The sequence below is a fragment of the Urocampus carinirostris genome, chromosome 11 (genome assembly GCF_059441175.1).
Source record: "Urocampus carinirostris isolate Australia breed hairy pipefish chromosome 11, RoL_Ucar_1.0, whole genome shotgun sequence".
Lineage (NCBI taxonomy): Eukaryota > Metazoa > Chordata > Actinopteri > Syngnathiformes > Syngnathidae > Urocampus > Urocampus carinirostris.
Window position 1 is genome coordinate 30,986,211 of NC_142359.1, and position 26,341 is coordinate 31,012,551.

Below are 26,341 nucleotides of genomic sequence, written 5' to 3' on the forward strand. Positions count from 1 at the left end.
GCTCATTTTCCGGGCATTTCGTTTGGTAGTTTTTCTGGTGCCGTTATTTTTACATTGAGTTCCATTTTAAGTACTCAGAAGAGTATTAATGCCATTCATTACTAATCTTATTACATATTTGGCCATCACCATAGTTTTTTTACTTCTAGCTGGCTCAAGTAGTCATGAAACCAGGAGAGGTGAACAGTAGATATGGCGGTGTCTTACCCGAGCCCATCCTCAACAACTCGGCAATGCTGAGGATGTGGGTCTGGCCTCTACGACACGTCGCTTATTTAAGGCCACTCCCGCATATGTTTAACTCCTAAATGATTCAAATAGTCAGGAAACAATCAAACAATCACACAAATTATTTCTGTACATAAAAGTGGAACTTTAATTGAAAATTTAGTATATAAAAAAAAAAAATCCATCCTTTGGAGCCTCAAGTGGCAACAGTGAGCCCGAAGGTGTCGAGGCTAATGTGAAAACTGCAATTGTTTTGCTTTGCAAACAACTCAAACTTCCAACTTGAAATAACAGAAAGCAGATGGATTCAATCTCAAAAGGAGTTAAATAACATTCAAATCTTTTTCAAATTTAAGTAAACTTGTTATATTCCGCTTTAACATCGACAACTGTCAGTGCATCCTCCAAATCTACAGAGAAAAAAAACAGTCGATATGTAAAAATAAATTAGGAATGCAAACTAAAGGCCAAGTAGGATATGCAAAAACCGTTTTTGTGTGGGGGGGGGGGGGGGTTGAAGCATAAACAATAAATAAAATAAATAGCCACAGAATGTGGAATGTCTACGTTTTCTTTACAAATAAATTAAATGCAAATAAGGGGGAAAAATATACACGCATAAATGCGGGGAGAACACACTGTACAATATTTGGGGGAGGGGTAAAAACATAAGTGGATGAATATTGCATTGTTTGTGCATTCCGCACCCCAAAGGAGCCCCCGAAGGAGGACAAAGGGTGGGGGGATGGGAAGAAGTGTCAAGCAGGGAGACAAAAAGTGAGAGGCGACACACCTCGCAACAGGCGTGGCTGAAAACAGCGGGAGAATAAAAGAGAAGGCCGAGCGGGGTGGAGAAGGGTGTGTTGACGCGTTGTAGACATTCAGAAAAAGACAGGATCCAGTTTCAGAAAAACACCTGTTCAGGCTATAGAGTGATGAGCAGCTTTGAAGAGTGATACACAGTTGCGCGTGTGTTTCAAGTAATCCGTTCTCTCCTCTCGAATGCTCTCGCAGCCTCTCAGCTGGGGGCTACTTGGCTTGTTGGTGACGTAGGTCTCCCGTCACTGAGGTTGATTATAAAAAAAAGGTTGAGATGAAAAGCCCCCAGAAACAGCAGCGTTCCAAAAACAAGGCACTCCAAAATGAAAACATTTTTAAAACATTGAATAATAATAATTAAAAAAAAAAAGTTCTCTCCGAAGCTCTATGAGAGCAGCCACATCTTAATAGGAAGGCTTTGCCATGTGCATATACCAGCCTACTAACGAAAACAAGTTCTTAAGTGAAGGTCAGACGAGGAAAAACAGTTCTGGTAAGACCAGCCCGACAGCAAAAAATGCTCCCCCTTTAGGAAACAACTAAACAGAACCAATGGAACACAAGCAAGGGGAGAACTGAAGAGAAGCAACGGCAAACAGTTGTAAAGCCGAACGTTCGTGGCCGCGGAGCAGCAGGATGCAGAGCTAGAGTCAGTTAACTCCTTGCGGCCCAGCTTCTTCTTCTGATCCCCCCGCAAGTCATTAGAGTCCTTGGGACCGCTCCTCACAGGCTTCCCTTGCTGGAGGTTGTGCTCGATGACGAATCGGTGGCGATGGTCCGCAAGCGGATGTCGCCACCGGCCGGCTCCTCGCCGTTAGAGGAGGGAACCTCGGCTGTCGTTCTCATCCATGGGTGGTCGCAGATTTGCTCCAACGTGGGCCGGTCCGAGGGTCGAAGAGCCAGGCACCATTTGATCAACGACTGGCATTCTGGACAATCAAGAAATAACGTAAGGATGGGCAAATTACAGCCAGGGGGCCACATATATCACATGTCTTAATCTGTCCCGCCAAACGAAAATGGTAAAAATATTATATGTGTACAAAAATAATAATACTGTATTTGTTTGTTTAACCGATTGATTAGTAACAAAACATTATACACAACGGATTCGAACCCGGGTCGCAACGTTACAATGACAATAAACTTGTCACTAACAATGGTTAGAATAAAACAGAAAAATATAATGTACTTTATTGTCATTGCAACACGTGGAATACACAACAAAATGAACATTTGTATCTGGTAGATTATATATAACTCAATACAACTTCTGCAGGTAAAAGCAAACTTGAAAAATTGGAAAAGCAAATGCACTCCCGTCACTATGGGAAAGCCGTAGAAGCCTTCCCCTCCTAAACCCCACCCTTGCGTTAGGAAGATAAATTTCACTAAAATGTCCCTGTTTTACAGTAAATTATGGCAGGCCATGTATAGCAAGTGGCTTGGCCCATAAAACACTGTTGTCAATAAATCTTGTCACGGCATTAGCACGTAAAACAGCTAGGGGGCGCCCGAGTCTATCTTTATGTGGCTGCCACTCACCGGCTGACACCCTCCTCCTGAAATAGACTCTTCCCCGGAGGATCTCCTCGTCCTGCTCGAAGGGGATATCTCCGCACACCATGTCGTACAGCAGAACGCCGAGCGACCACACTGTGGCCGAACGTCCGTGGTACCGGTGGAAACGGATCCACTCCGGTGGGCTATACACTCGGGTACCTAAAACAAAAATAAACGGGGGGCAGTGAGTAGAGAGAGTGCAAAGAGGAGGAGAAAAAAAAGGAAAAAGCAGGCTCCCAGTGCAACCATAACAAACTGACTAACCCCCCTGCACCACAACAGAGGCGGAAACGTGATCCCATCTTGTGACGCCGCGGCTCGGGTTTCACAACAAACACGTTACGTGGCACTCCATAACAACACTGACTCACGCCGTTCGATTCCCGCACGGATGCGCTTGAGTCATTTATTCTGTCGTCACAAACGGCCCACCAATTAAAAATTCTAAATTGTGATGAGAAAAGCCCCCCAAATTCACTGCTGCGTCACGGAACCAGGGAACGCCTCCGCGACTAAAACTAGCGCCGAGTGCAAGGGCAACCGCATCAAATAAATCAGGGGTGTCAAACTCATTTGAGCCACAAAATAGAAAAAATATTCTCACAGGGGCCGGGCTAATAAATTAACGGCATAAAAATATGCCCCAGCTGCTGCTCACCCTTTTCCTTAACTCTAGATTGAATCTCTTATCAACTGTGCATTTGTTAAAAAAATAGGCTGAACAACAATTAAATTGGCTTCCACTGCAGTTTATTTGACTCGGGGGAACTCTTGCAGACTGGAAAGTGACAAAGATAGCATAAAAACACAAATTTAAATGATTGGTTTAATAATTTAAGTCTTTCTGCTATTAATTTTTAAATGAAAATATTTAAATGAAATATATATATATATATATCAGAGGGAAGCTTTTTTTAAAGTTCTGCAAAGACACCCAGGTGTTATTTTTTATGTTTCGTATTCCTTTTAACAGAGCATTTGTGATTTTAATTTTAAGTAAAGTATCAGAAGGGTGGGTAGTCTTCATGTTCTGAATTTTGATAAATGGTAGTCAGCAAACACAGCTAGAGTGGGTGCTTTGCGAGTGGTGCCTATCTTTGGCGACGTCCAGTGGACATATTTAAAACTGCAGGTTGATGTTTGACTAATTTTTCACTTGTGATTCTCTCAGCATTGTCTGGAAGGCCACATAAAACGATGTAAGCATGCCACATTTGTCCCGAGAGCCATGAGTTTGACAGGTGTAAAATAAAACTCACCGTCAAAGTCAGTATACACGGTGTCCTTCAGCACAGCCCCCGATCCAAAGTCGATGAGCTTGAGTTCCCCGGTGCGCAAGTCCACAAGAAGGTTTTCATCCTTGATGTCCCGGTGCACCACCCCGCAACTATAGCAGTGGAGCACCGCATCCAGCACTTGCCGGAAAAAGGCGCGTGCCGTGTCCTCGTCCAGGGCGCCCTTCTCAGTGATGTAGTCGAAAAGATCCTTGACCAGCTCCGGCCTCTCCATCACCAGAAGCCAACCGTCGGCGCGCTCGTAATAGTCCAGCAATTTGATCACGCCGCGGAAAGACGAGCTGACCTTCTTGAGGAGGAGGATCTCGAGGGGGACCATGCTTCCGTTCTGAAGGGGGGGACGCGGGATGAGTGCGGGAATAACAAGCAGAGCCCTTATCGACAACATCAAAACCAATGTTGGGAACATCGCGTTACAAAGGAACCCAATTACTTTTCTCTGCAACGACTACAGTGACGTTTTAGTTATACGTATTTGCAACTCAAACGTTGTTACACCGTACTCATTAAAGTAAGTTTAAGAATTTCAATACAATCTAATCTGTACCTGTTTCCCCCCGCTTAGTACGGAATAATTAACCCTAAGTCCGCTAGCATCAACCGCTAATAATGTCGCCAAACTGGAATAAAACTTAGTAGTTACGGTGGCACTGTTTCAAGCAGAGAACTTCTCCCTATACTGATGTTCTCCCTACCCTATATACTCACATAAAAGGTGCATTTACAACTATAAAATAACAAACTGCAATCAGGGGTGTGGCATATACAGGAACAAGATAATGCGAAATAAATGGGGCACAGAATTGATGGTAAATGCGTCCTGTTTTTGTGTGCAATATATCATCCCTGGAGGAAAAAGAAAACATTTTACAGTACTCAGCAATGGAGGAAATCTTTGACTGGTTTAAAAAGCCCTTAGACAAAATGGATTTGGAGTGTCTCGGCTATGTGTTCGTTTGCAAGCTCCCAAGATTACACATGAAATATCAAGCTTAATGGGTTGCTGTACACGTTTTCTTCTTTTTCTTTTATTATGTGAATATTTCAAGCAGTTTTTAGGTGGTCGGCTTCAATGAGTGTATCTTCGCGCAATTACTTTTTAAATGAAGTAACTAGCAACGGCAACTGATCCAATTTCTTTCCCAGTAACGCGCCCAACACTGATCAAAACAAACACTTACAATCGAACCCCACTCGGTCACTCGCTCCTTAGCGACGTGTTTTATCGCCACCTGGAGGGAAATTCACATCAAAATTTAGAACGGCTTCAGTTAAAATTTGCCAATTTCTCCACTTACCGGTGCCCCGTCAGAGTGCCTGCTCCCGGCGTAGACGGTGCCGAAGCCACCGCTCCCCAGCACGGAGCCCACTTGGTACACCTTCTCGAACGGCTCCTTCTCCATTTTAACTGTTTCGAAAAGGACATTGGAAAATGTAGTAGTTCCACACATCGCTCAGCTGATTAGCCGTGATCCCCTTTTCAACGGCACCTACCCGGTTGAAGCTGGATTTTCACGGGGAGGTGGTCCATGCTCGAAGGGTTGCAAATGTGCGAAAAGGAACCGAACTTTGACAGCAACATAGTACAAAAAGAAGGTCGAAAAGGAGAAAAATGGAAGAAAATCCAGTGGCGAAAGACTTTTTTTGGGCAAAGAAATTGAGGCGCCGTCTAAATACTGGCGTGGGTTATAATCCAGTCCAGCCGGGCGCCAGCAAAATTCGTGTCACGACCACAAAGTCGCGAGCCGGTGCGCGAAAACCGACATGAACGAGATTCGATGTCGACTGAAAACAGTCGAGGTACCGCCGGCAAAAAATGAAAACTTTCTTCCGTAGTCGTCCGACTTCTTAAGAACCGCAAGCGAATCGAGGAAGGTTAAATAAAAAATAAAGTCCACCGCGATATGTTGTGATCCCGAAGAGTCGCCGCTGTCTGAGTTTCTCCGCGCTCTCCCGGAGCCAATATTTTGACGCGCGGTGGGACGTTACGTATCCCTCCGCGCCCAATACAAGGGTGGCCTCTCGACAGTAAAACACCGATTTCCATTAAAAACGTCCGAAAACACACTCAAAAAATAATATTGGTTTTTAACGCGCTTTATGTCAAAATAATCATCTTAAAATTTGTTGAAATTAGGGTACTACTTTCTCATAGTACGAGACGCGCAAGAATCTCTTGTCTGGGAGATTTGCAGTGGGTATACTATAGACTCCAAGGTGGCAACCAATCCAATGTCGTATATAAATACTGCTTTGAGCGTGGACCAATCAGGTCAAAGTTGTCGTACTAAAGCAGGCATTTAAGTGCACGTGGCGGCAATTTTGGGACGCTCCCCCTTTATTTTCCTTTTTTGTGTGGGCTTAACCCCCCCCTTCTTTCAGCTCTGCAGAAAGAGACATGCAGTCTGCTTGGAAAAGAAAAGCTCAATTTGTGGACAACCCATAGAAAATTAGTCATGAATATGTCGCTACTGTTCTTTGTTCAGACGGGTGTGTATCCATCCCAAAAGAGTAGCAAAAAACAGACAGTAATTGTTAGCAACATAGTTACTAAAAATGAGGCGTGTAAATTTGCTTGTTAAATCATACAAATACAAAGAAAAAAAAAACAATCAACTTTCGCAGCACTTTATCTCTGAAGTATGAGAAATACATTAGACTGCCGGGATACGAGATTCATCCATTTTGAGACGGGTCAAAAAAGGTTTATTTGTATAGCCTTTAATCACATAAAGACCATTACATCATCCCCTGATCTGAAACAAATATGAGGGAAAGGGAAAGCTCAAAAACCTCAGAGTGTGGTTGGTCTTTTGTCTAATGCATACGAAAACCACTACCACAGAGCACGGTGGAGTAGGACGTTGCTTGACAAACATGGCGGCGACCTTAGGTAGGTATTCCTCTATGCAAAAGAAATACACATTTATTTTCTAATGATTTCTTGAAATACAAATTAACATTGATATGATAGCTCAGGTATTTTTGCCTGGTATTCCTTTTTTTTACTAAATGAAAGTTTTTTTGTACCACTAGGAGACACTAAATATTACACACTCTCCCTTTAACATAAGGACAAACAGGCTCAGAGACATTTCTCTTTGAAGTTGGCGTGAATTGTTCGAGTTGTCCTTAAAAAGTTAAAAGTTGGATATTTTCTATATTTAGTATGTGTTAACAATGCCCAACTGAGTTCAAAGAGACTTTCTGAAAAAATTACCACACCTATCTGCTTTTATCTTACTTTTAGCATTGCTGTCCTTGTACGTGCAACGCATTAGGAAGCAGGGAGGGGGAGGGTGTGTGTGTGGAGAGGGACTATATAATTATAATTGCAGTTTTTTGTTAGTGTAGCATGAGAAGTGTAAACGTAAGAAAAGTTTAAAATATAGTCCAAGCACCAACTTAACACCCCCCCAAAAGATGAAAAAGAACAGTTTTTTCCAGCGTGTCTAAGATTCTTGAGGAATGAGCAGAATGAGGCTGTGATCATGACTTTAAGCCAGGAGATGGTGGAAGAGAGTAAAAACGTTCAAATTCCAGACCGCACCTTTAAAGTCTTTATTACATGTTTAGAATAGAATAGAATAGAATATGCCTTTATTGTCATTGTTACAACATGGGATATGCTGTGACAGCAAAATTGGACGACTCCAGGTCCGCATTCACAGTGAGGATAAGGAAACAAAGAGATAAAGGAACAAAGAACTAACTGTCTTTGTTGTAAGTACCCCTGGAGTGCCATGTCTAATCTGCATACAATGTTTCACCATGTTGTTACCAATGACAATAATGACAATTCAATTCAAAGAAAAAAAGGACATCTTATTTACCTTTGGTGCGACGTGACTTGAGCTGGTCGAGTGGAGTAGCGGGTGGATGCAAAAGAAAAGGAGATAGCAAATTAAGATTCAAACTGATTTTAAACCTTTCACTTGCGAGGGTTTTCAAGCCTTTAGATCACATCCTGTTTTTTTAATGATTGTCTCGATTGTCTCGATCGTCAGTTACAGCCGTGCAACTTATTGAGGGTAACGATGCGTATGCCTTGTTTGTATTTCTTGATAATTGCAAGGTTTGTTTCCATTGATTTCCCAATTTTGCTTTCCTCTTTAGCATCACTGCAAGCCTTGGGACCCATATCTGATAAATACAGTACAAAAAACTACAGTACTGTATCGCCAACTTTCAAAGTCTTTACAAAGCACACAAGATCCTGAACTGAGTAAAGAAAAAGAAAGGCATTGTGGGATGTAGTTCACCCACTAGCGTATTGGCTCTTACATGATGCAGTGACGCAATCTAATAGCAGACCCGCCTGTTATATGATGTCTACCAATAACAGAAAGGCATCTTAGAGATGTCTCTTCTCATATGCACAAACACAACAGAGTTTGCATTCGATTCAAATTTGGGCATGCAAATTCATTTGGTGTTGATTTCTTAAAGCGAGGAAAATGCTGTAAAGAGGGGTGAAAAAAACATCTCATTCCACACAGTAAAGTGAAAACGTCCTATGGCGAGGTCACCATATCCAAGGGGTCTACTGTTCATTAAAGAAAAACACTGGAATACAGATGCTGCCCTATTTACGAATGATTGTTAGTAAGTTGAATTCATTCGTAAGTTGCTACACTGCTGTATTTTTTTAATAAATGTATGTTTAGGGTTTATATAAGTATGTTTAAAGCTAAAGTAAGTAAGTAAGTAACTTGTGATGTTTTGTTATTTTATATATATATATATATATATATATATATATATATATATATATATATATATATATATATATATATATATATATATATATATATATATATATATATATATATATATGGGCAGTACGGCGGCGCAGTGGTTAGCGCATGTGCGGCACAGTTCATGTCATGGGAACCTCCTGCGTGGGTTCAAATCCAGCTCCAGACTTCCTGTGCGGAGTTTGTATGTTCTCCCCGTGCTTGCGTGGGTTTCCTCCGGGCACTCCGGTTTCTTCCCACATTCCAAAAACATGCATTTCAGGTAAATTGGCCGGTCCAAATTGTCCCTAGGTGTGAATGAGCGAATGAGTTGTCTGTCCCCGTGTGCCCTGCGATTGGCTGGCAACCAGTTCAGGGTGTCCCCTGCCCACTGCCCGATGATTGCTGGGATGGGCTCCAGCACCCCCGCGACCCTACTGAGGATAAGCGGTGCAGCTAATGAGATGAGATGAGATGATATATATATATATTATATATATATATATATATATATATATATATTTATACCGGAGCCATATCCCCCTTGTGGGAGGTGGCTAGAGTCAAGAACATTCACATTTCTGACTCTTTCTGGGAGATTGATACAGAGGAGGGGATTCCCAGCCCCCTTGCTCAACCCAACTGATATGTTGGGAGTCACTAGGTGACCAAAACCCCCAATTCCAACCCTTAATGCCGAGCGCCAAGCAGGGACGCAATGGGTACCAATGTTGAAAGTCTTAGGTATGAGGCGGCCGAGGCTTGAACCAGCAATTTCCCAGTCTCGGGGCGGGCGCCCTACCCCCAAGGCCAACAAGCTGATGTTTTGTAGTCATAAATAAATATTTAATAAAATAATATGCTTTATAAAGATAAAAAAAGTTAAGTTTAACATGCTTTTGAGGATGAGCTTCAAGAGTTAGGAGACGTCCTTCTCTGTGGTAAAAAGTGGCCGAAAAAGCGATCCCACCATTTTCTCAACCGCATCAAGCTTTCTTATTCCACTTTCATTTCAAAAGAAACAGCTCGCCTCTTCTTCACACTTTACACCAACCATATTGAATGGATGCACGAGATGTTAAACAATAAAAATGTGATAGTTCTCAGCGCGCTGGAGATACACTACACTATGGAGACACTATAGCATGATTTAAAATGAGCTATGGAGAGGAAGACGGATTTCTTCTTCGGGGTGGATGCTGGGTGAGCTCTCACAGCGCCACATGCGGCGAAAAGAAGCACTGCAGTACTGTCCTGTACCCGGAAATAGGTGCACACTATACAAAATTTAACTTACAGCAATGTCCGGATACTTTTCGACGTCCTGAAATGTTTTCCGTATCTACCGTTTTACGTAACTCGAATGGTCGTAAGTAGGGGAACGTCCGTATTCAATTGTTCAACAATGCGATTGACACTGTCAACAATTTGAGAACAAAATAGGTTAGCAAGACGAAAACAGCCTTTGCAAACTTAGCCGTCCGATTCCAGTGCTGAAACTTTCCACGTTTAGTGTCACACATGGCAACATGACCTTGGCTCGCTGTGGACTTTCCACTGTTTATCTCCTCCATTCTCCGATAACCTGTGTGGGGATGTGTGTATTTTTGCCCACTAAACAAACAAGAAGCGTTTGAAAAGTTCCACGCAACGTTATCAAGCGCAGAGTTATGTAAATGTGCACTACAAACATGAAAACAGCGCCGAGGCTGGAACGCCTTTGATGTTAAAAGTCTTCAGTAAATATATTGATTTGTAAAAATTCAAAGCTGGATGAGTGACACTCAAAAAGCATTTAGGTCCAAAATAAGCAAAACTGGGTCAAAAATGGACCTATTGGTTAGGTGGACCTGTTTGATTCAACCTTTTGGGTTGCCTGGGAACCAGCAAACTGATATAGGTATATTTTGTACAATACAGGACAGTTTTATAGGTTATTATGAACAAAATTTTGGGGGGTTAAAACAAAAGTGAAACATTTTTGGAGGTTGTTTTTTAACAATCAAAGATCCATTTTATTTTGGTTTTTAAAACATTTGACACAATGTTTGGGGCTTTAAGAGAAAAACATCCATATTTGTTTTTTCAGCTTCGTTTACAAAATATTAACATATTTTCTTAATCATTTTTTTGGGGGGGTGGGGTCATTTTTTATAATTCAAACCAACTTTATAGGTTGGTTTTAGGTGGTTAAAATAAGTTTTCTTGTTTTGTGTGTATTATTTAGCGCCTAAATAAACAAAAACGTAATTCTTAAAAAAACTACATGGATTTAAATAATAAGCAAAAATACTTGAACTATAATATAAATGTCTCATCTCATCAGCTGCACCGCTTATCCTCAGTAGGGTCGCGGGGATGCTGGAGCCCATCCCAGCAATCATCGGGCAGTGGGCAGGGGACACCCTGGACTGGTTGCCAGCCAATCGCAGGGCACACAGGGACAGACAACTCACTCTCTCAGTCACACCTAGGGACAATTTGGACCGGCCAATTCACCTGAAATACATGTCTTTGGAAGCTGACACAATTATCCGCCTTGCTTCTACAGCTACCCAAAAACCATAAAAAGGCTAGACAAAAAATGAGAAGTAAAATGGAACATTTGTCACACTTTGAGTCTCTGTAGTTTGTATTCTTCCTTGTGCTATATAGCACTGGTTTTCGGTTGCACTACACAATACAGCGATATATATAGTAGTCAAATCATACACACTGTTATCTTAAGACAGAGCTTCAAAATTATTTCCTGTCCCGCACCACCTCTGAGGAAGAAATCCTCTCGCGCCCTCGCCAACACCGAACATCCCAAACTTCCTCGTCTTAGATTGCATGTTTCGGGAGAAAACATTGGTTTGTCTCTTCACCCTGTCTTTCTTACAAGTCTCCTCATCCGTGTTATGTATTTTTTCACTAGAGCGTCCACTCTACTTTGTGGCAACACTTCATGCTAGTACTCTGTGCTTAATGCACTGCGTGGTGGAAAATGTAAACAAAACACATTACTTAGAGAGTGCCACTGCTCCTCTAGTGTAGTGGAGGTGCAATTGCACTTGATTCAGGGGACGTTAAAAAAGAAAAAAAGTTCCCTGTTGTCAAACGCGTCCGTGCCCCCTCCGATGGAGCCCTGTGACCCCCCTATGGGCCCACTATTTGAGAATCCTTGCTTTAAGACCAAAAAAAAGGTGTTTTGGAGTTTTATATAGAACTAAGTGAACCAAATTTTCTGTAATTAAACATCTGAATTTTATTTAGGGGTTTGTATATGACAAAAACTTTTGTTTTGTTTTGCATAAGAAGGAAATATTTTAACATACTGTAGTTACCTTATTTGGATGTTGCACATACAAAACAACATGGGAAGCTTGGTCACCTAATATCAAGTAGTGGATCTGTCTACCTTTTACCTAATTTGGGTTATTTTTGACCCAACTATCAGGTGGGCACTGATTGTGTGCATTCCATTTACACTATTTTCCACCAAGTATTTTTTAATAAATAAACCGGCACTTCACTCTAAAAACATTTAGACCAAAAATGGGACCAATCCAAACCCATTTTTTTGCTTGTTTTACAACCAAATTGTTTGGTTGGTCTCAAAGAAAAAAAATCACCCAAACTAACTAATTATGGATGTTGATTTAAACAAGATACTTAGCCCCCTTACCCCCCATTCTGTTGCACAAAATAACCTCAAACATTACATATTCTTTGTGTTTTTTCCCCCCTGCAAAACAACACAGGGTGGAATGAACCCAAGTATTGGGTTGGTCCATGTAAGACACTATCTGGGGTATTATTATTACTTATTATTAGTATTATTAAACAACTCTTGGATGATGAAGCTGAAGGGAAAGTACTTTTTTTTTACGGTCCGGTAATCCGGTTAAGGGATGCGTCAATATTTTAACCAAAAAGTTAAGAGAGATTGCAGTTGTTTATGTCCAGGAACATACAGTAAGTGCACACATTCCTGCTCTGACTCACAGGCCGAAAAATTCTTTCCGACGTAGAATTTGACTTCAAGGATTGCGGCGAAGTATGTTTTGACGACCTTGTGGATCAGGTCTGGTATTTCGACCCCCGCTGACTCAGTTTCAAGTTCTCCCCACCCTGATTGTTCACAAAGACACAAGCAGCTCATGAAGCTATATGCCGTTGCTATTAAGAGTAAGATTCTCGTGGCTGGAAGGTAATACCTTGACAGGATGTTCCAAGTTGGGCAATGTGCAAACGGGGACGAGGGTGGACTGAGGCTAAGTGCTTGTAATAAGACCTGCGATTGATGAGATGTTCTTCATGGTGTTAAAAGTCTGCACATGCAATCTTATGACTGAATAAAAAAGGCAGTCTTTATTGTATTGAAACGTAAATAATTTGCTTGAAAATTAAAGAAACACATCAGCAACACACACAAAGAAACACCTTTCTGACTATTTTTTCAAGGGACAGTGGGATTATTTGACCACTAGATGTCGCTGTAATGTGTCGTGCAACCGTAAAGTAGTGCTAAAATGCACAAGGAAGAATACAAACTACGGTGACTCAAAGTGACCAAACCGCACTAATTTTCTTGCCCAGCCTTTTTGATTTTCCAGGTACCCGTAGCAGCAAGATGGCGGACAATTATGTTGGTTTCTCTAGGTAAGGTTCTTTTAGTTACGTAGAACATATGCATATATCTTGGTCTGCGAGTATTTTCAAAAATGCATTTTTACAGTATGTCATGTATTTTTGCTTATCATCCAACTCAATATTGCTTATTTTTTTACATGAATTGAGGTTTTTTTTTACCACTACGAGGTGGTTAATAATACACACTTCCTCTTTGAGAGGCTTGGTTTTTGGAGTACGTTTTATGTTCTTCTTAATGGAATATTTTTTCAGTTTTTAAAATGCTTTTGTTTTCAGTTTTTCTGAATATATGTTTCTAGTTTTTCAGACTCATTTCTCTTTCATTTATATTTAAAGAATACATTTTTCTGACTTATTGGAAAATATTCTGAAGGACTGAAAAAAAAGTCTAATCTAAATCTATCTCATCGAAACCACTTCAAACATCCTGATTTGCGTGTGTGTGCGTGTATGTGTTTGAATGTGATATGTCACGTATAGGCTCCGAAACGGCAGAGCTATTTTTCATTAACACGAACACGGTTGTACTTTAGGCTTCAGCTACTGTGCTAAGCTAGGTTGCTTGTCGACGGAACCTCAATAAATACCAACAAAATCGATAAACAGCTACTTTTGTGTACAAGTGGCTCTGGAGCTTCATGCGGCTATTTGGCGCTCCGTGGTGCTTTTCCAACAACCTTGCCCAAGTAGAATGCCCAGCAACACTGATTCAGGCAATGCCGGGCCATTAGATTTGTATTTAATAAAACAGAGCATAAAAACTACTAAAAAACACAACAAAGACAAAATCCCTCTCAAAAATAGTGCGACTAATAGGAATATGTTCATATTTTTCGAATCAATGCAATACGTTCCCATGTTATTGATAACAAGCAAAAAAAAAGAATAGTCTTTGCTTGACCTTACAAGCCCCCGACATGACTTTCATAGCAGCTCCTAAATATACTACCAAGTACTAAATAATGCATTTGATAGACAGTATGCATCTCCCCCTCCTTTGATCCAGAATGTTTGGAGTGCATTATGTTGGGATCAGTCAACTCTATGAAGTATTCATGATTGTGTTTTTTTTTCCTCAGCCCCCTGCCAGACGGACAAGCGTGCTTTTTGCTGAGGTTAGATATGAATGTGTGCTCTGCAGTCATTCACAGCTCTCATGGGAAATCATCATGTTTTTTTTTATGTGGCTAGTGATGAGCTGTCACTGTCCGACCCCTTCTGCGTCTTTCTACACATGCCCGAAATGCCGCCCACGTGCTGTAATTGCCGCTTTTGTAAAACGATGACGACCCAGTTGAAGGGGCCCCGACGAGCGTTTCCATGCCTAATTTAACGGCGTTCAGTGGGGACGCCTAAAAGCAGGCGCGGCAAAGGCCGCATCAGAGTCCCGGAGTCACCTGCGGTTTATTTTTAGCCGCCACTGTGACAGTTAGCAGCGGCCGCATCATTTTAGTAAGCCAAGGATGGAAATTGATCCGGCTCGGGTTTTGCCTGCGCTTCTCATGCGAGGTTCTAGAGTCGAGAACAAGTCGTATAATCAGACGGCGCGTCTTTACAGGCTGTCATCGTGTTTTCGTCGTGATTTCTTCGCGATGTGTTTGCCCCCATTATCATGTGTTAGCCATGTTGCAGCCAGGTCTGGATTAGTAGGCCTGTCTCAAAATGATGCAACAATGTCCGCCTGGTCAGTCTGCTAATCTGCCGGACATATTGCATAACATCTCATTAGCGCTTTTAACACCTTCCCCAGCGCCTTCTCTATATGCAGATTTAAAAGGGAAACCACAGTCCCATAATCCCTTGGTTATTGTGGTTAATGGGGACCAGAACCCAGCAAAAAGGGAAAATCCGCAAAGTAGCGTCACACCTTCATAAAAGCCCCCAAGGGTCGAACTTACCTCAAGATGAGGTTATCACCGACTGGGAGTCTTTATTGTCATTTTAAAAAAGTGCGATGAAATTAAAGGGTTTCATCTTTCAGTTCAAGAAAGCAATTTAGAGAGATAGACTGGCTAACTGCATCCTAGCATCAGGGCTATTTGGACTGAGCCAGGTCTCTGGGATGATTAAAGTGTAAGTGTCCCGAATGTAGCGGTTTCCCATGAGTTGAAGCTCCAGGTCCTCTGTTTCATTGGTAATAGATCTGGCGTTGGGGTGATACAGGCTCGACATGGTCGGCTTAAGAGATTTGTTACGTTTCCTAGCAGCAGTAGGCCGAACCTTGGCTGTTTGACTGACAGCATAAACCAGCCTATCACAGTTACTCACACAGAGAGTCACGCCTACCCAACACACAAAGCCCTCCGTAACCTGAACATGAAACAAATACATGTGAAAATTAGATAACTGCACAATAAACATAAAATGAGAAGAATATAATGTAGAACACAAAGAATAAAGGAAATAATAAAAATATTAATTTACATTTTTGCCTCATGTTTCTTGACAAACTGATCCAAAGACGTCTGCTTTTAGCGTCTTTTGACTATCCGTCGGAAGTGTGTGAGGCAGACGTAGCGATAGCCCGACTTGTCAACACTTTTCCCAGGTGATCCCTTCTACAAATTCCGAGACTTCATTGAATTTTGCCAAAATGACTTTAATTTGGGCTATTTGAATGATGGCTACGTCCTTCTCTCACCTATCTTGCCTGAATCCCTCTTCCTCGTCATCTCTAAACTGTGACGGTGACACAGAGAGCATGCTGGCAATACGCATGAATACTATGTTGCCAGGCAGATTTTAAGCGGTAGCCAGTTTGTTTATGTTCTGGAAACTCTGGGAGCGGTTTATAGTAGCGTGTACTGTACTGTGTTTTTGACTTGGTATTCTGAAACACCTTTTTAACCAGAGGCAATATTTCCCGTTTAGGTACTTTGTAACCTGAAACTTTCGTATGTAGAGACAGTCATAGGTAGAAATACCACTGTTTTTCACAATTCCACTCGTTGGCATGGATATGGAAATAATGGTGTGTCGTGGCATTGAGCCGTCTCTTCACGGATAACACACTCGACAGAGATTGTGGGAAATATAGTGTTTGGTCAGGTTTAAGATCAGGTAATTGTGTCATTGTAATCCTGTGCAGTCTTTTGAGACATTTTTGTGATTAAGGGCTATATAAATAAATTTGACTTGACTTGAGGACTCTTTTGAGCAATTTATTTTTAGATGCTCAGAAATGTGAGCTCTCGTAGGCCACATAAAATGATGTGGCGAGCCACGTTTGGCCATGAGTTTGACACAAGTGCTCTAGTGACTTACCGTATTTTCCGCACTATAAGGCGCACCTAAAAGTCCTAATTTTTTTCAAAAGCTGACCATGCGCCTTATATTACAGTGCGCCTTATAAATGGCTCAATATTAAATTCACAAGGTCTCGCAACTTACACAACAGCCGCCGACTCGATTTTCCCCTGAACGTGGAGTAGTCCGCGGTGTATGCTGGGATTTATATACCGGCGTTTCATTGGCTAACCAATGTGTCAATCATCATTTGAACCGATCGCTATTGGCTAAAGTTATTCGGAGCCTCGGATTGGCTAGAGGGCCAAAACAAACCCTGCAATTGGGCGAAAAAGATGTGTCAATCATCCGTTAAATCGATCGCTATTGGCTGAAGTTATTCGGAGCCTTGGATACGCTAAAGGGTCAAAACAAACCCTGCAATTGGCCGAAAAAGATGTGTCAATCATCCGTTAAATCGATCGCTATTGGCTGAAGTTATTCGGAGCCTCGGATACGCTAGAGGGCCAAAACAAACCCTGCAATTGGCCGAAAAAGATGTGTCAATCATCCGTTACATCGATCGATATTGGCTGAAGTTATTCGGAGCCTCGGATACGCTAGAGGGCCAAAACAAACCCTGCAATTGGCCGAAAAAGATGACTGAATAGCAAGCTTGCTAAACAACGCCATAAAGAAACATGTTTTATTAGTCTGTATCTGTAGATATTTTACTCTCCTGGATTTACTACACTCACGGTTGTAAGAAGACCATGATTGCGTATCATTATTGAACGTGAGAACTTAGGTGAGTTATGCGGCTTTATATTTTCCCGGTATCTTGTTTTAGAACGATCTTGATGTTGCTGTGATGAGTTGAGTGAATTAAACTCAATTCCAAGTGTTTATTGTCATAGGCACAGTAAAGTTGCGAGCGAAAAAGAAAATAGAAACTAAGGAATGGTTGCCATTTCTTGAATTCCAAGACTTTAACCTTCCGAATGATATTTGAAATGACGCCTTCAAGTGACATCGTACGGACACCGCATCCGCACGTGTCTACGACACGTATTTGCTTCTTTGCAAGCTTTGGGAATGTTAAGGGGGTAATCAGTTTGACTGAATCATCTGACTGTTTTGTCGACGTTCCCATTGTAGCGCCTTATAATCCGGTGCGCCTTATCTATGGAAGATATAGGACCAAAAATTATTTTTTGGGGGGGGCGCCCTATAACCCGGTGCGCCCTATAGCGCGGAAAATACGGTACTTTTACCCGTGGCATGCAGTGTGTTAAGACAAGACACATTTACCTTTATTTAAAAAGTATGAGGTCGACATCAATCATTAGCTAGAGCATATAAAGTACAGCAGCGGTGCAGGACCACCAGGTTCAGCAACAGCTTTGTCCCCCTGGCCATTAGACTGTTAAATGGTCAATCACACACATAGTTAGCCTACACAGCTGCTAATCTGTACATCTGTTTGTTGTTTTTTTTCTGCACTACTGGCAGCTCTCTTATACCTAGTAGAGGTAAGATCGGGCCAAAAAAAAGCACCCGAGCCCGACGCAGGCCCAAGGGGTATTAAACCCGACGCGGACCGAGCCCGACTAATTAACTGGATTTGCTGGCCCGGCCCGAAAGGGGCCCGAAATTACATATTTTATTTATAAGGAGGGGTGATTTATGATAACAAATTAAACTCTGCCTTTTGTTACAACATCTAGGCCTAAGTTAAATAAAACTGTATAAACATTTACATCTTTTATATTTCTGTGTCTGCACTGCAGATGTTACATTAAGCGACAATCTGTCATTGACGTTTTTTTTTTTTTGAGGTAGCGAAAACATTTAAGGGCGTCCGTCATTTTGACGACTTGATCATTGGGCCATAATCCACAGCAGCAGTAGTAGTACGTCCTTAAGATTTTAGCGCAGCCCTTTTCCGACTCCTATGCAAATCCCCCCCCCCCCCCCCCCCCGATCGTATTCTATATAAAACGCTTATTAAAACAATAAAGCGAGCTAATTATAATAATTGGGAGATCCTAGTCTATATAACGCGTTTATTTAAACAATAAAGCGTGATTTTATTCTGCAAATTGCGTTTTTTAACGCGGATGAAAATGTCACTAACGTCAATGTACGCTTCCGACAAAAGCGATTGTATTCTATATAAAACGCTTATTAAAACAATAAAGCGAGCTAATTATAACAATTGGGAGATCCTAGTCTATATAACGCGTTTATTTAAACAATAAAGCGCGATCGTATTCTACAAATTGCGTTTTTTAACGCGGATGAAAATGTCACTAACGTCAATGTACGCTTCCGACAAAAGCGATCGTATTCTATATAATACGCTTTAAAACAAAATAAAGCGAGCTAATTATAATAATTGGGAGATTCTAGTCTATATAACGCGTTTATTTAAACAATAAAGCGCGATCGTATTTTACAAAATGCGTTTGTTAATGCGGATGGAAAAGTCACCAACGTCACTGTACGCTATGATTTCCGCAATCACAAATAATTGTACACAAATAATATTTATTTGATTTACTATAATATCCGTATGTAATGTCTTTTTTATTGTGAATGAAACCCTGGTTGCATTGGATCCCGCGGTGTAAACAAATTGTTGTTTTTTTCATTTAAAATCGGAGGGGGGGGGGGAATTTTCCTCGTCAGTTCTCCTATCTTGAGTTTATCCTTAACTTCTTGTTGGTCCGACTCCGACTCCATATCGGGGATACCAGGCCAAAATCACGCAAATTTGCGGAGGGGAAGATTATTAAGAGGACAGCATTCACGTCACGTCACGTGCACAGAGCATGCTCTGGCTCCGTTAAAAGCAATTACAGCTCCTTCTCCGTTTTATCCAAATTATTTATTTTATAACAAGTATTCCTTGGTCTAGTATCCATACATAGTTTAAGTATATATCTTTAATGAACATATATTTATAATTATTAATTAATTAAAAAAAAAAAAAAAAAAAAGCAGGACCGAACCCGACCCGACCCGACCGTATGACTGACATTTCAGGCCCGACCCGGCCCGAAATTGCCTCGGGTTCGGGTTCGGGTTCGGGCTCGGGCCATAAATCTTAGGTCTAATACCTAGCCACTCCTTTGCACATCCGTTCTCCTAGGCACTATCGTACTCAAGTGTTATTGTTATTGTATAGTGAATTGTTTACCTGACTGCCCATTTTGCACATCTGGTTAGCTGCTCCTCTTGCACTCTTTGCACTACTACTACTACTGTATAATACTATACGGAGCTATAATTATTTAGTATATTATTAGTACTTCAATACTCCAACTCAATACAACATTTTATTTATATCTGTACATTAAAGGATACTGTGCGGGTCAGATGTATCGACATTTCGTTCTGTATACACGTGTACAAGAATGACAAAAAAGTATATCTGAATCTGAATCTGAATATAAGTGTCTTAAGTCTAGTCTTAGGTGTCTTAAACACTTCCACTGAGGTTGCAGATCTCATCTCATCAGGCCAGAGCATTTCACAGCACGAGTTCCCAAATGGCGAATGCCCTCTAGCCTGTGGATTTCTTCTTGGCTCTTGGAATCATATGAAAACCATAATTTTCTGAGCAGAGGCTCTGAGCAGGAACATAGGCAAATAATTCAGAAAAATAAGAGTGGGCAAGTCCATGCAAACGTTTGTATGAACAGAACACTAAAGTCACACCTTAAACTGACAGGGAGCCAGCGCAAGTCAGCTAAAATTGGATTCATCCTGAAGGTGAACATGCGTCTGTCGGCTTGATGATCACCGAAACTCTGCGAGGTTTGCTTTACAGTCGACATCTATTGCTTTCCAAATGGAATTTCCCCTCTCATCCCTATTAAGAGATTTTTATTTACCAGTCAGTAATCACTTTGTAAGTCTATTGCTCCAACTGTTAGAAGAAGAGCCCCCCCACCACCACAGGCAGCTGTGCCAGTGCTTAATCCTGAGCAGCAAAGCGTCCGTATATAATTTACACATACTGTATACATAGAAGTTGGAGCTAAGTGCTCCACTTCCCTTCACTGACTTGATCCTTTTAACTGCCCATCCCTGTCTTAAGAGGATACAGAGACCAAAGCTTTAAATCCACCCCACCCGTGCTGTGACCCTGGAACGAGTGACTAGAGAAGGACCGGTTGTAATCTGAGGTTTAAAAATAGACATCTCGATGAACTTCATCAGTGTTCGCAATTACTTTTCTCGGTAAAGAGCAATATAACCCGTGATTAATAAAAAAAATTGTTACTCAAATGCGGTTCCAACCTTACAACATTTATTGAAAACAGTTTACGATTTTCAATGCCAACTATTCAGTACCTGTTCTCTCCTCGATTAGGACAGATTGATTAAACCTTAGTCCGCCAGCACCACGTCGTCAACCTGGAGTTAGCATGTTTATATGGCCCAGTTACAATGGCACCAGCTCATGCACAGAGTGAAATAATATCTCCTACTGATATTCTCCCTACCTATACTCTCTTCTAAGCTGTATTAACGACTATAAAATCAAATACTAAAATCAGGTGGTCATCCTAAATGCACAAGTTTGGTTGTGTATCACCATTAGCGAATGAAAAGGAGGTGTAGGAAGGGGGTCTGGTTTATACAGGAACAAAAAAAACCTACGGAAAACCAATGGGGTAAACATTAAGTGAAGAATTTACGTTAGAAGTGTTCTAATTTTAGCCTTTTTATTTGGAAACTTATTTTTGCAATTAACCATGCCCGGTACAAAAAAAAGAAAAATATCTAGGACCGAACTCAGCAAAAGAAGGAGGAAATCTTTAAGTTGTTTGAAGCCTATAGACAAAATGGATATGGAGTGTCTCAGCGAAGTGTTTGTTTGCAATCTGTCAAGACTAAACAAAATAAGAAATATGAAGGCTTCACTGCTGCCACAGATAGGTGTACATGTGTACATTTTGAAATCTTCTTAGTGTTTTTAAGCAGTTATAGGTGGTCAGCTTCAATGCAAGTATATATGGTAATTTGTAACTAGTAATGTGCTACTTTTGCGTGTGCTACTTGATTTATATAAATGTTTACAAAAATTTCGATAATTTATTTTTGTTATTTTAATGTTTTTAGCTGAACTATTGCACTGCAAAATATAATAACAATGTAAACATTATATATACAGACGCTCCCCTACTTACGACCATTAAACTTACGTAAAACGGTAGATACAAAAATGTTGAATATCCGGACATTGATGTAATAAGATTTTGTATTTTGTGCAGCTTTTTCCGAGTACAGGACATTACTGTAGTACTTCTTTCCGCTGCTTCCGGTGTGTGGCGCTGCGAGAGGTCACCCAGCATCCGCCCGGAAGAAAAAAAAAATCTGCTTCCTCTTCCTAATTCGTGTGTAAACATTCTATACTGTCTAGTATGTCTTTACAATCTTCAGCGCGTTAAGAACTTTGACATTTTTATTGTTTAATATCACGTGCATCCATTTAATATAGTTGGTGTAAAGTATAAAGAAATTAAAGTGGAATAAGAAAGCTTGATGCGGTTGAGAAAATAGTCGGAACACTTTTCTTCGGCTCCTCCCTAACACGGAGGAGGACCTCTCGAAACTCATCTTCCAAAAGTAAGTTACTTATTTATCTTTATAGAGCATTTTATGTTATGAAATGTTTATCTTTTAGTACAAAACAATAAAGGTAAATTATAAAAGCCTTAAACATACTTATATAAACCTTAAACATACAAAATATGGCACTGAAGCAACTTACGAACAAATTCAACTTACGAACGATCCTCAGAACCTCTCGCAGAATCTCGTTCATATAATGTATAATGTACTGAAAGCATTTTACTGTATTTTACAATTAAATCAAATCAATATTATTTGTAGCGCACAAAAATAATTGCAACTGAAAATGCTGTATACAAACATTTAATGTACAGTGTATCAAGTGATGCAATGCTACTTAAAATTCATATAGGCTCTAGTATCAGTATTGTCACATGTGGGAGGACACTTTACTCCAACAACATCCATCAGATAATAAAGGTGCTGTATCTAATAATAATAATAATAATAATTTCCTTTGTATTGTCATTCTTTGTAACAATGTACACAGAACGAAATGTCGATACACCTGACCCGTTGTAGCGGGTCGATGCAGCCGCAGCCAGAGGGCGCCGCCATTATACCAATTAGGTATGTCTCGGTCGAGGCGCGAACCAGCGACCTCCCAGTCTCAAAGCGGGCACACTACCATCTAGGCTACTGAGCTGGTATCTGAGTAAGATCGAGAGACTTGGTAAACCTGGAAACGAGTACTATCCATGCCATGTTGGGAAGCAAACCCCTCCTCAAAATACAGCCTGGAGAGGGATGGGTGACACCAGGTTGTACTTCCCCGGAACTCACCACAGGAAGTGGTGCCCCAACAACCTTGGCGTTTGAGTGATCTGTGCACCGCGAACCGTGAATCTGGGGGTATTACCTTTAAATTAAGTTACGAGTAACTAATTCCTTTTTTTCATTAACGCGCCCAACCCTGAATTTCAGTCTTTTTTTCAAACAACAAGTGGAGGCTGCCACATCCTGCCATTCTCCATCACTCACGTCGTTCCTTTGACCGGCGCTCCGAGCGATGTGATTGGCTCTTTGCTTTTGACGGGCATACTGCTGACTGTGTGTCTATGCGAGGCCGAGCACCGACACAAGCTGCCTGGTCAGCAGACTTAGGGAAACACACACACAAACGCACTTTAATTTTACAAAGGGTCAGAAAAAATTGCGCCACAATGTGCAAAGGCCTTAGAGAAACAAATTAAGGCTCATGCTTCATCATTAATTCACCGGTGCAGCTAATAACCACATGTCACAGTCGAGCTTGAAACCTCAACGCCGAAGGCATTGATTGCAGTTTACACCCACTTCTTTAGACTATGATGACCCCGCCACAATTAAACGAACGCCCCCTGTTGTTTTGATCCTTCACACTAAGTTCTAACAATGGACCATACCAGTGGTCGCCAACAGTAGGGCCGCGAGCCAGGAGTGTCTCTTTTCATTAGTACATCTTGCTTCGAGATAAAATTTACAATTTAAAGGCCTTGAGGAGAGTCCAATAACGCAGGAGCACTGTAGCGCTTTCCTCCTTATAAAGTTGGTCAGAAGAAATGTCATTAGGATTTTTTCCGTGTTTTTAGCCAATGGGATACATCAGAACACCTATGCGAGTGTGATATCCACCTTTTTATCATTTTCTAGATATTTTTTCAAATGTGTAGTTTGCTCAAGTTATGAAAAAAATGATGAATGATCAACTGCACGCTTGTACACTTTTAAAACGAGTGTTTGTAGATTTCAAAGATATTTTTCATCTTTAAAATAAATTGGAACACAGATATTGACCTCTCGATTCTTAAGGTTAGAACTGTGGCCACGTCACAAAGCTAAAGGTCAATCCATACGTATCCTTCTTGTTTGCAGTATTTTGTAACATCTTTACAAAATCACTTTGCTCGCACCTTGTTTTCAAACTATTATTCATGACAGAAATGACAATCAAAATGAGCCTCAACAATCTGCGGCAGGAAGACAAATTTGAAGAGATATTTGTTGATATAAGTCACAGACTCAAATATTATCATTATTTCATTTATTCTATCAAATAAAAAAAACAGCTAAATAAATCCCCAAAACTTTAGTATTATGGAACAAAATTTACTTTTTTAAAAACGGAAAGCTCATATAATAGTTAGAGCATAGTAAAAACAACTGATGTGTGGGCTGTGCAACCTTTCCAATATTAGCCAATTCATCTAAATTTGAATAACAACCGGTGACTAGTGTTGCTGACCTTAAAGAGAAAAAATATCAAGATAAAAGGCAAAAGGATGTATTTACAAAAAAGTGCTTTAAGCCTAAATTATAATAATAGTGCAATGTTTGTGAAAGGAAGATAAAGGTGCACCATAACAATAGAGCAATAAAAAGAAGTGCAGTACCATGCAGCGGCAACAAAAACCTCAAAAGTATAGATTTTCAAAATGTCGTGCAATAACATACCAACAAAAAAATGAAAACAAAAAAAAAAGTCGCAAGATATGTTTCACCAGTTTTGTGCGCTCATTTAGGTTGGTAATGGCCCTAGGGAAGATGCTGGCTCTGAGCATGTTTGTCCTTTTATGAGGTACCAGCAGCGCTTATAAGCATTCACAATTCAAAGAAATGTCTTTTTTTATTTTGATGGCTCTGCCAGCGCATCGCAAGCCAGGATTGTCCTCTAGGCCAGACAGAGAGGAGCCGATGATCTTCTGGGCCGTGTTGATTACTCTGTGTGCTTTTCCTGTCCGCTGCTGTGCTCACAGCATACCACACGTAAGCCTGAATGCTCTCTACAATGGCTTTGTAAAAGGACACCAGGAAAGATAGGCATTTTGATTTAAATTTTGTAAGAATCTGCGGAAGGTATTTCTAATTGTACCAATTTTTTTTTGTGTTTTTATCATTTGACACATGATTGAATAAACATCATGCTAAATTTAAGAAAAACCTAATGATTATTTGAGTATTTGACTAATGGTTTCAATAGTCTGTGACTAGACGACTATTAAATTAGCGGTTAGTCGCAGCCCTCTTTAGTGGGCTGTGTAATTTTTTTCACTATTTACAGTGCACTGATTGCTGAGTAGCAGGTGGTCCTTTCGATTTGCGACTGAATTCTAAGCTTTAGTTGTAAATGTGCATGGCGTTTTCCATGCCATTCTTCATTTGGGTCGTTGGGGCTAATAATGCTGATTAGCCGATTGACCTTCCGCTTTGAGGAGACACACTCTTCTCTGTCTTGTTCCAACAAAACCCCGCAAAGCTTGAGATAATGAGAATACACGGCATGGCGTCAAAGCCAGTGATGAAATGTCTCCTAACGAAGGGCCGGCTAATTGCGCGTCGATGGGCGTTGAACACTCAGCTCTTTGAAAACACCAAGGCTGAGCGCTAATTGGCGTCCTTTCCGCGGTGTAATCAAAACAAGACTTGGCGCTTATGTAATAATTAGATGCAAAATATCAACTTATTCCCTGGGCTCCAGACCCGTCAATACGAGCCATGGTAGATTAACTCATTCAATGCCATAACACATGAATAGGTTTTCGGAAGAATTTTCCCTGAGTGCCAAAATGTAAAAATCATTTTTTTTTTGTTTATTTGAAAAGGAAAAACGTTATAAAGGGATTGGTGCTGCAATGGGAACGATTTCAGTATGAAAAATCACCGTCAGATGGCAGGAGTGTCTTTGATCAAATTTTTGTCCACACATTGAGGAATCCCTCACCTCTCACCTCTTCCTGTATCTAGCGATAGAAGTGTGTACGCGGCACTGTATGGCGAGTATAGGCATAGTTAGGCAGTGTGGTCAGAGTAGGGAAAACATGGATAGGTACAGACAGTTAACGCTTCAAGCTTTTTTCTTTCTAAAAAGAAGTCCCTTTGTCATTGTTTGGTTGGAGAGGGATAATGTTTCGTGCTCATCCTAAGAAACGGGACTAAAATTGTGTGATCATGCCACTGATAACTTTGGGCGCTGAAAAGTTCTTACAAAGTTCATGCATCATTAATTCATAAGTTTATTGTTCTTGCAATAGCACATTATTTTGCAAGCAAACTGCCCTTGAGTTTATTAAAAGCATTGTTTAGATATTGGGGGTATCGCAAATACAAAACAAAAAATCAGCACATTGAAAGTTCTGCTTGAAATGCCTCCTTTCACAGAAAGCTGTTTTTCTGTATGCCTTCAAAATGGCAAATATTTGAGAGAAAACGTCTGCA

General features: G+C 40.8%; 1 protein-coding gene across 1 annotated transcript; it reads right to left on the minus strand.

Annotated features, from left to right (window-relative positions):
- Nucleotides 1-355: 355 nt before the first annotated feature.
- LOC148357064 (serine/threonine-protein kinase pim-3-like) lies at nt 356-6,078 on the minus strand. Its single transcript, XM_088347706.1, has 6 exons — nt 5,400-6,078; nt 5,204-5,313; nt 5,087-5,137; nt 3,870-4,233; nt 2,593-2,769; nt 356-1,976 (listed from the first exon to the last, which is right to left on the minus strand). The coding sequence occupies exons 1-6, from the start codon at nt 5,485-5,487 to the stop codon at nt 1,771-1,773; spliced, it is 996 nt and encodes a 331-aa protein (XP_088203832.1). The 5' UTR covers nt 5,488-6,078; the 3' UTR covers nt 356-1,770.
- Between the last annotated feature and the right edge of the window lie 20,263 nt (nt 6,079-26,341).

What these genes read in the sequence shown, in the direction of transcription:
- LOC148357064 (XM_088347706.1), bottom strand. Translation starts at nt 5,487, where the DNA reads ATGTTGCTGTCAAAGTTCGGTTCCTTTTCGCACATTTGCAACCCTTCG. An exon ending in GAAAATCCAGCTTCAACCGG is followed by an intron (nt 5,314 to 5,399) that starts GTAGGTGCCGTT and finishes TTTTCGAAACAG; the next exon opens with TTAAAATGGAGAAGGAGCCG. An exon ending in TGACCGAGTGGGGTTCGATT is followed by an intron (nt 4,234 to 5,086) that starts GTAAGTGTTTGT and finishes CCCCCCCTTCAG; the next exon opens with AACGGAAGCATGGTCCCCCT.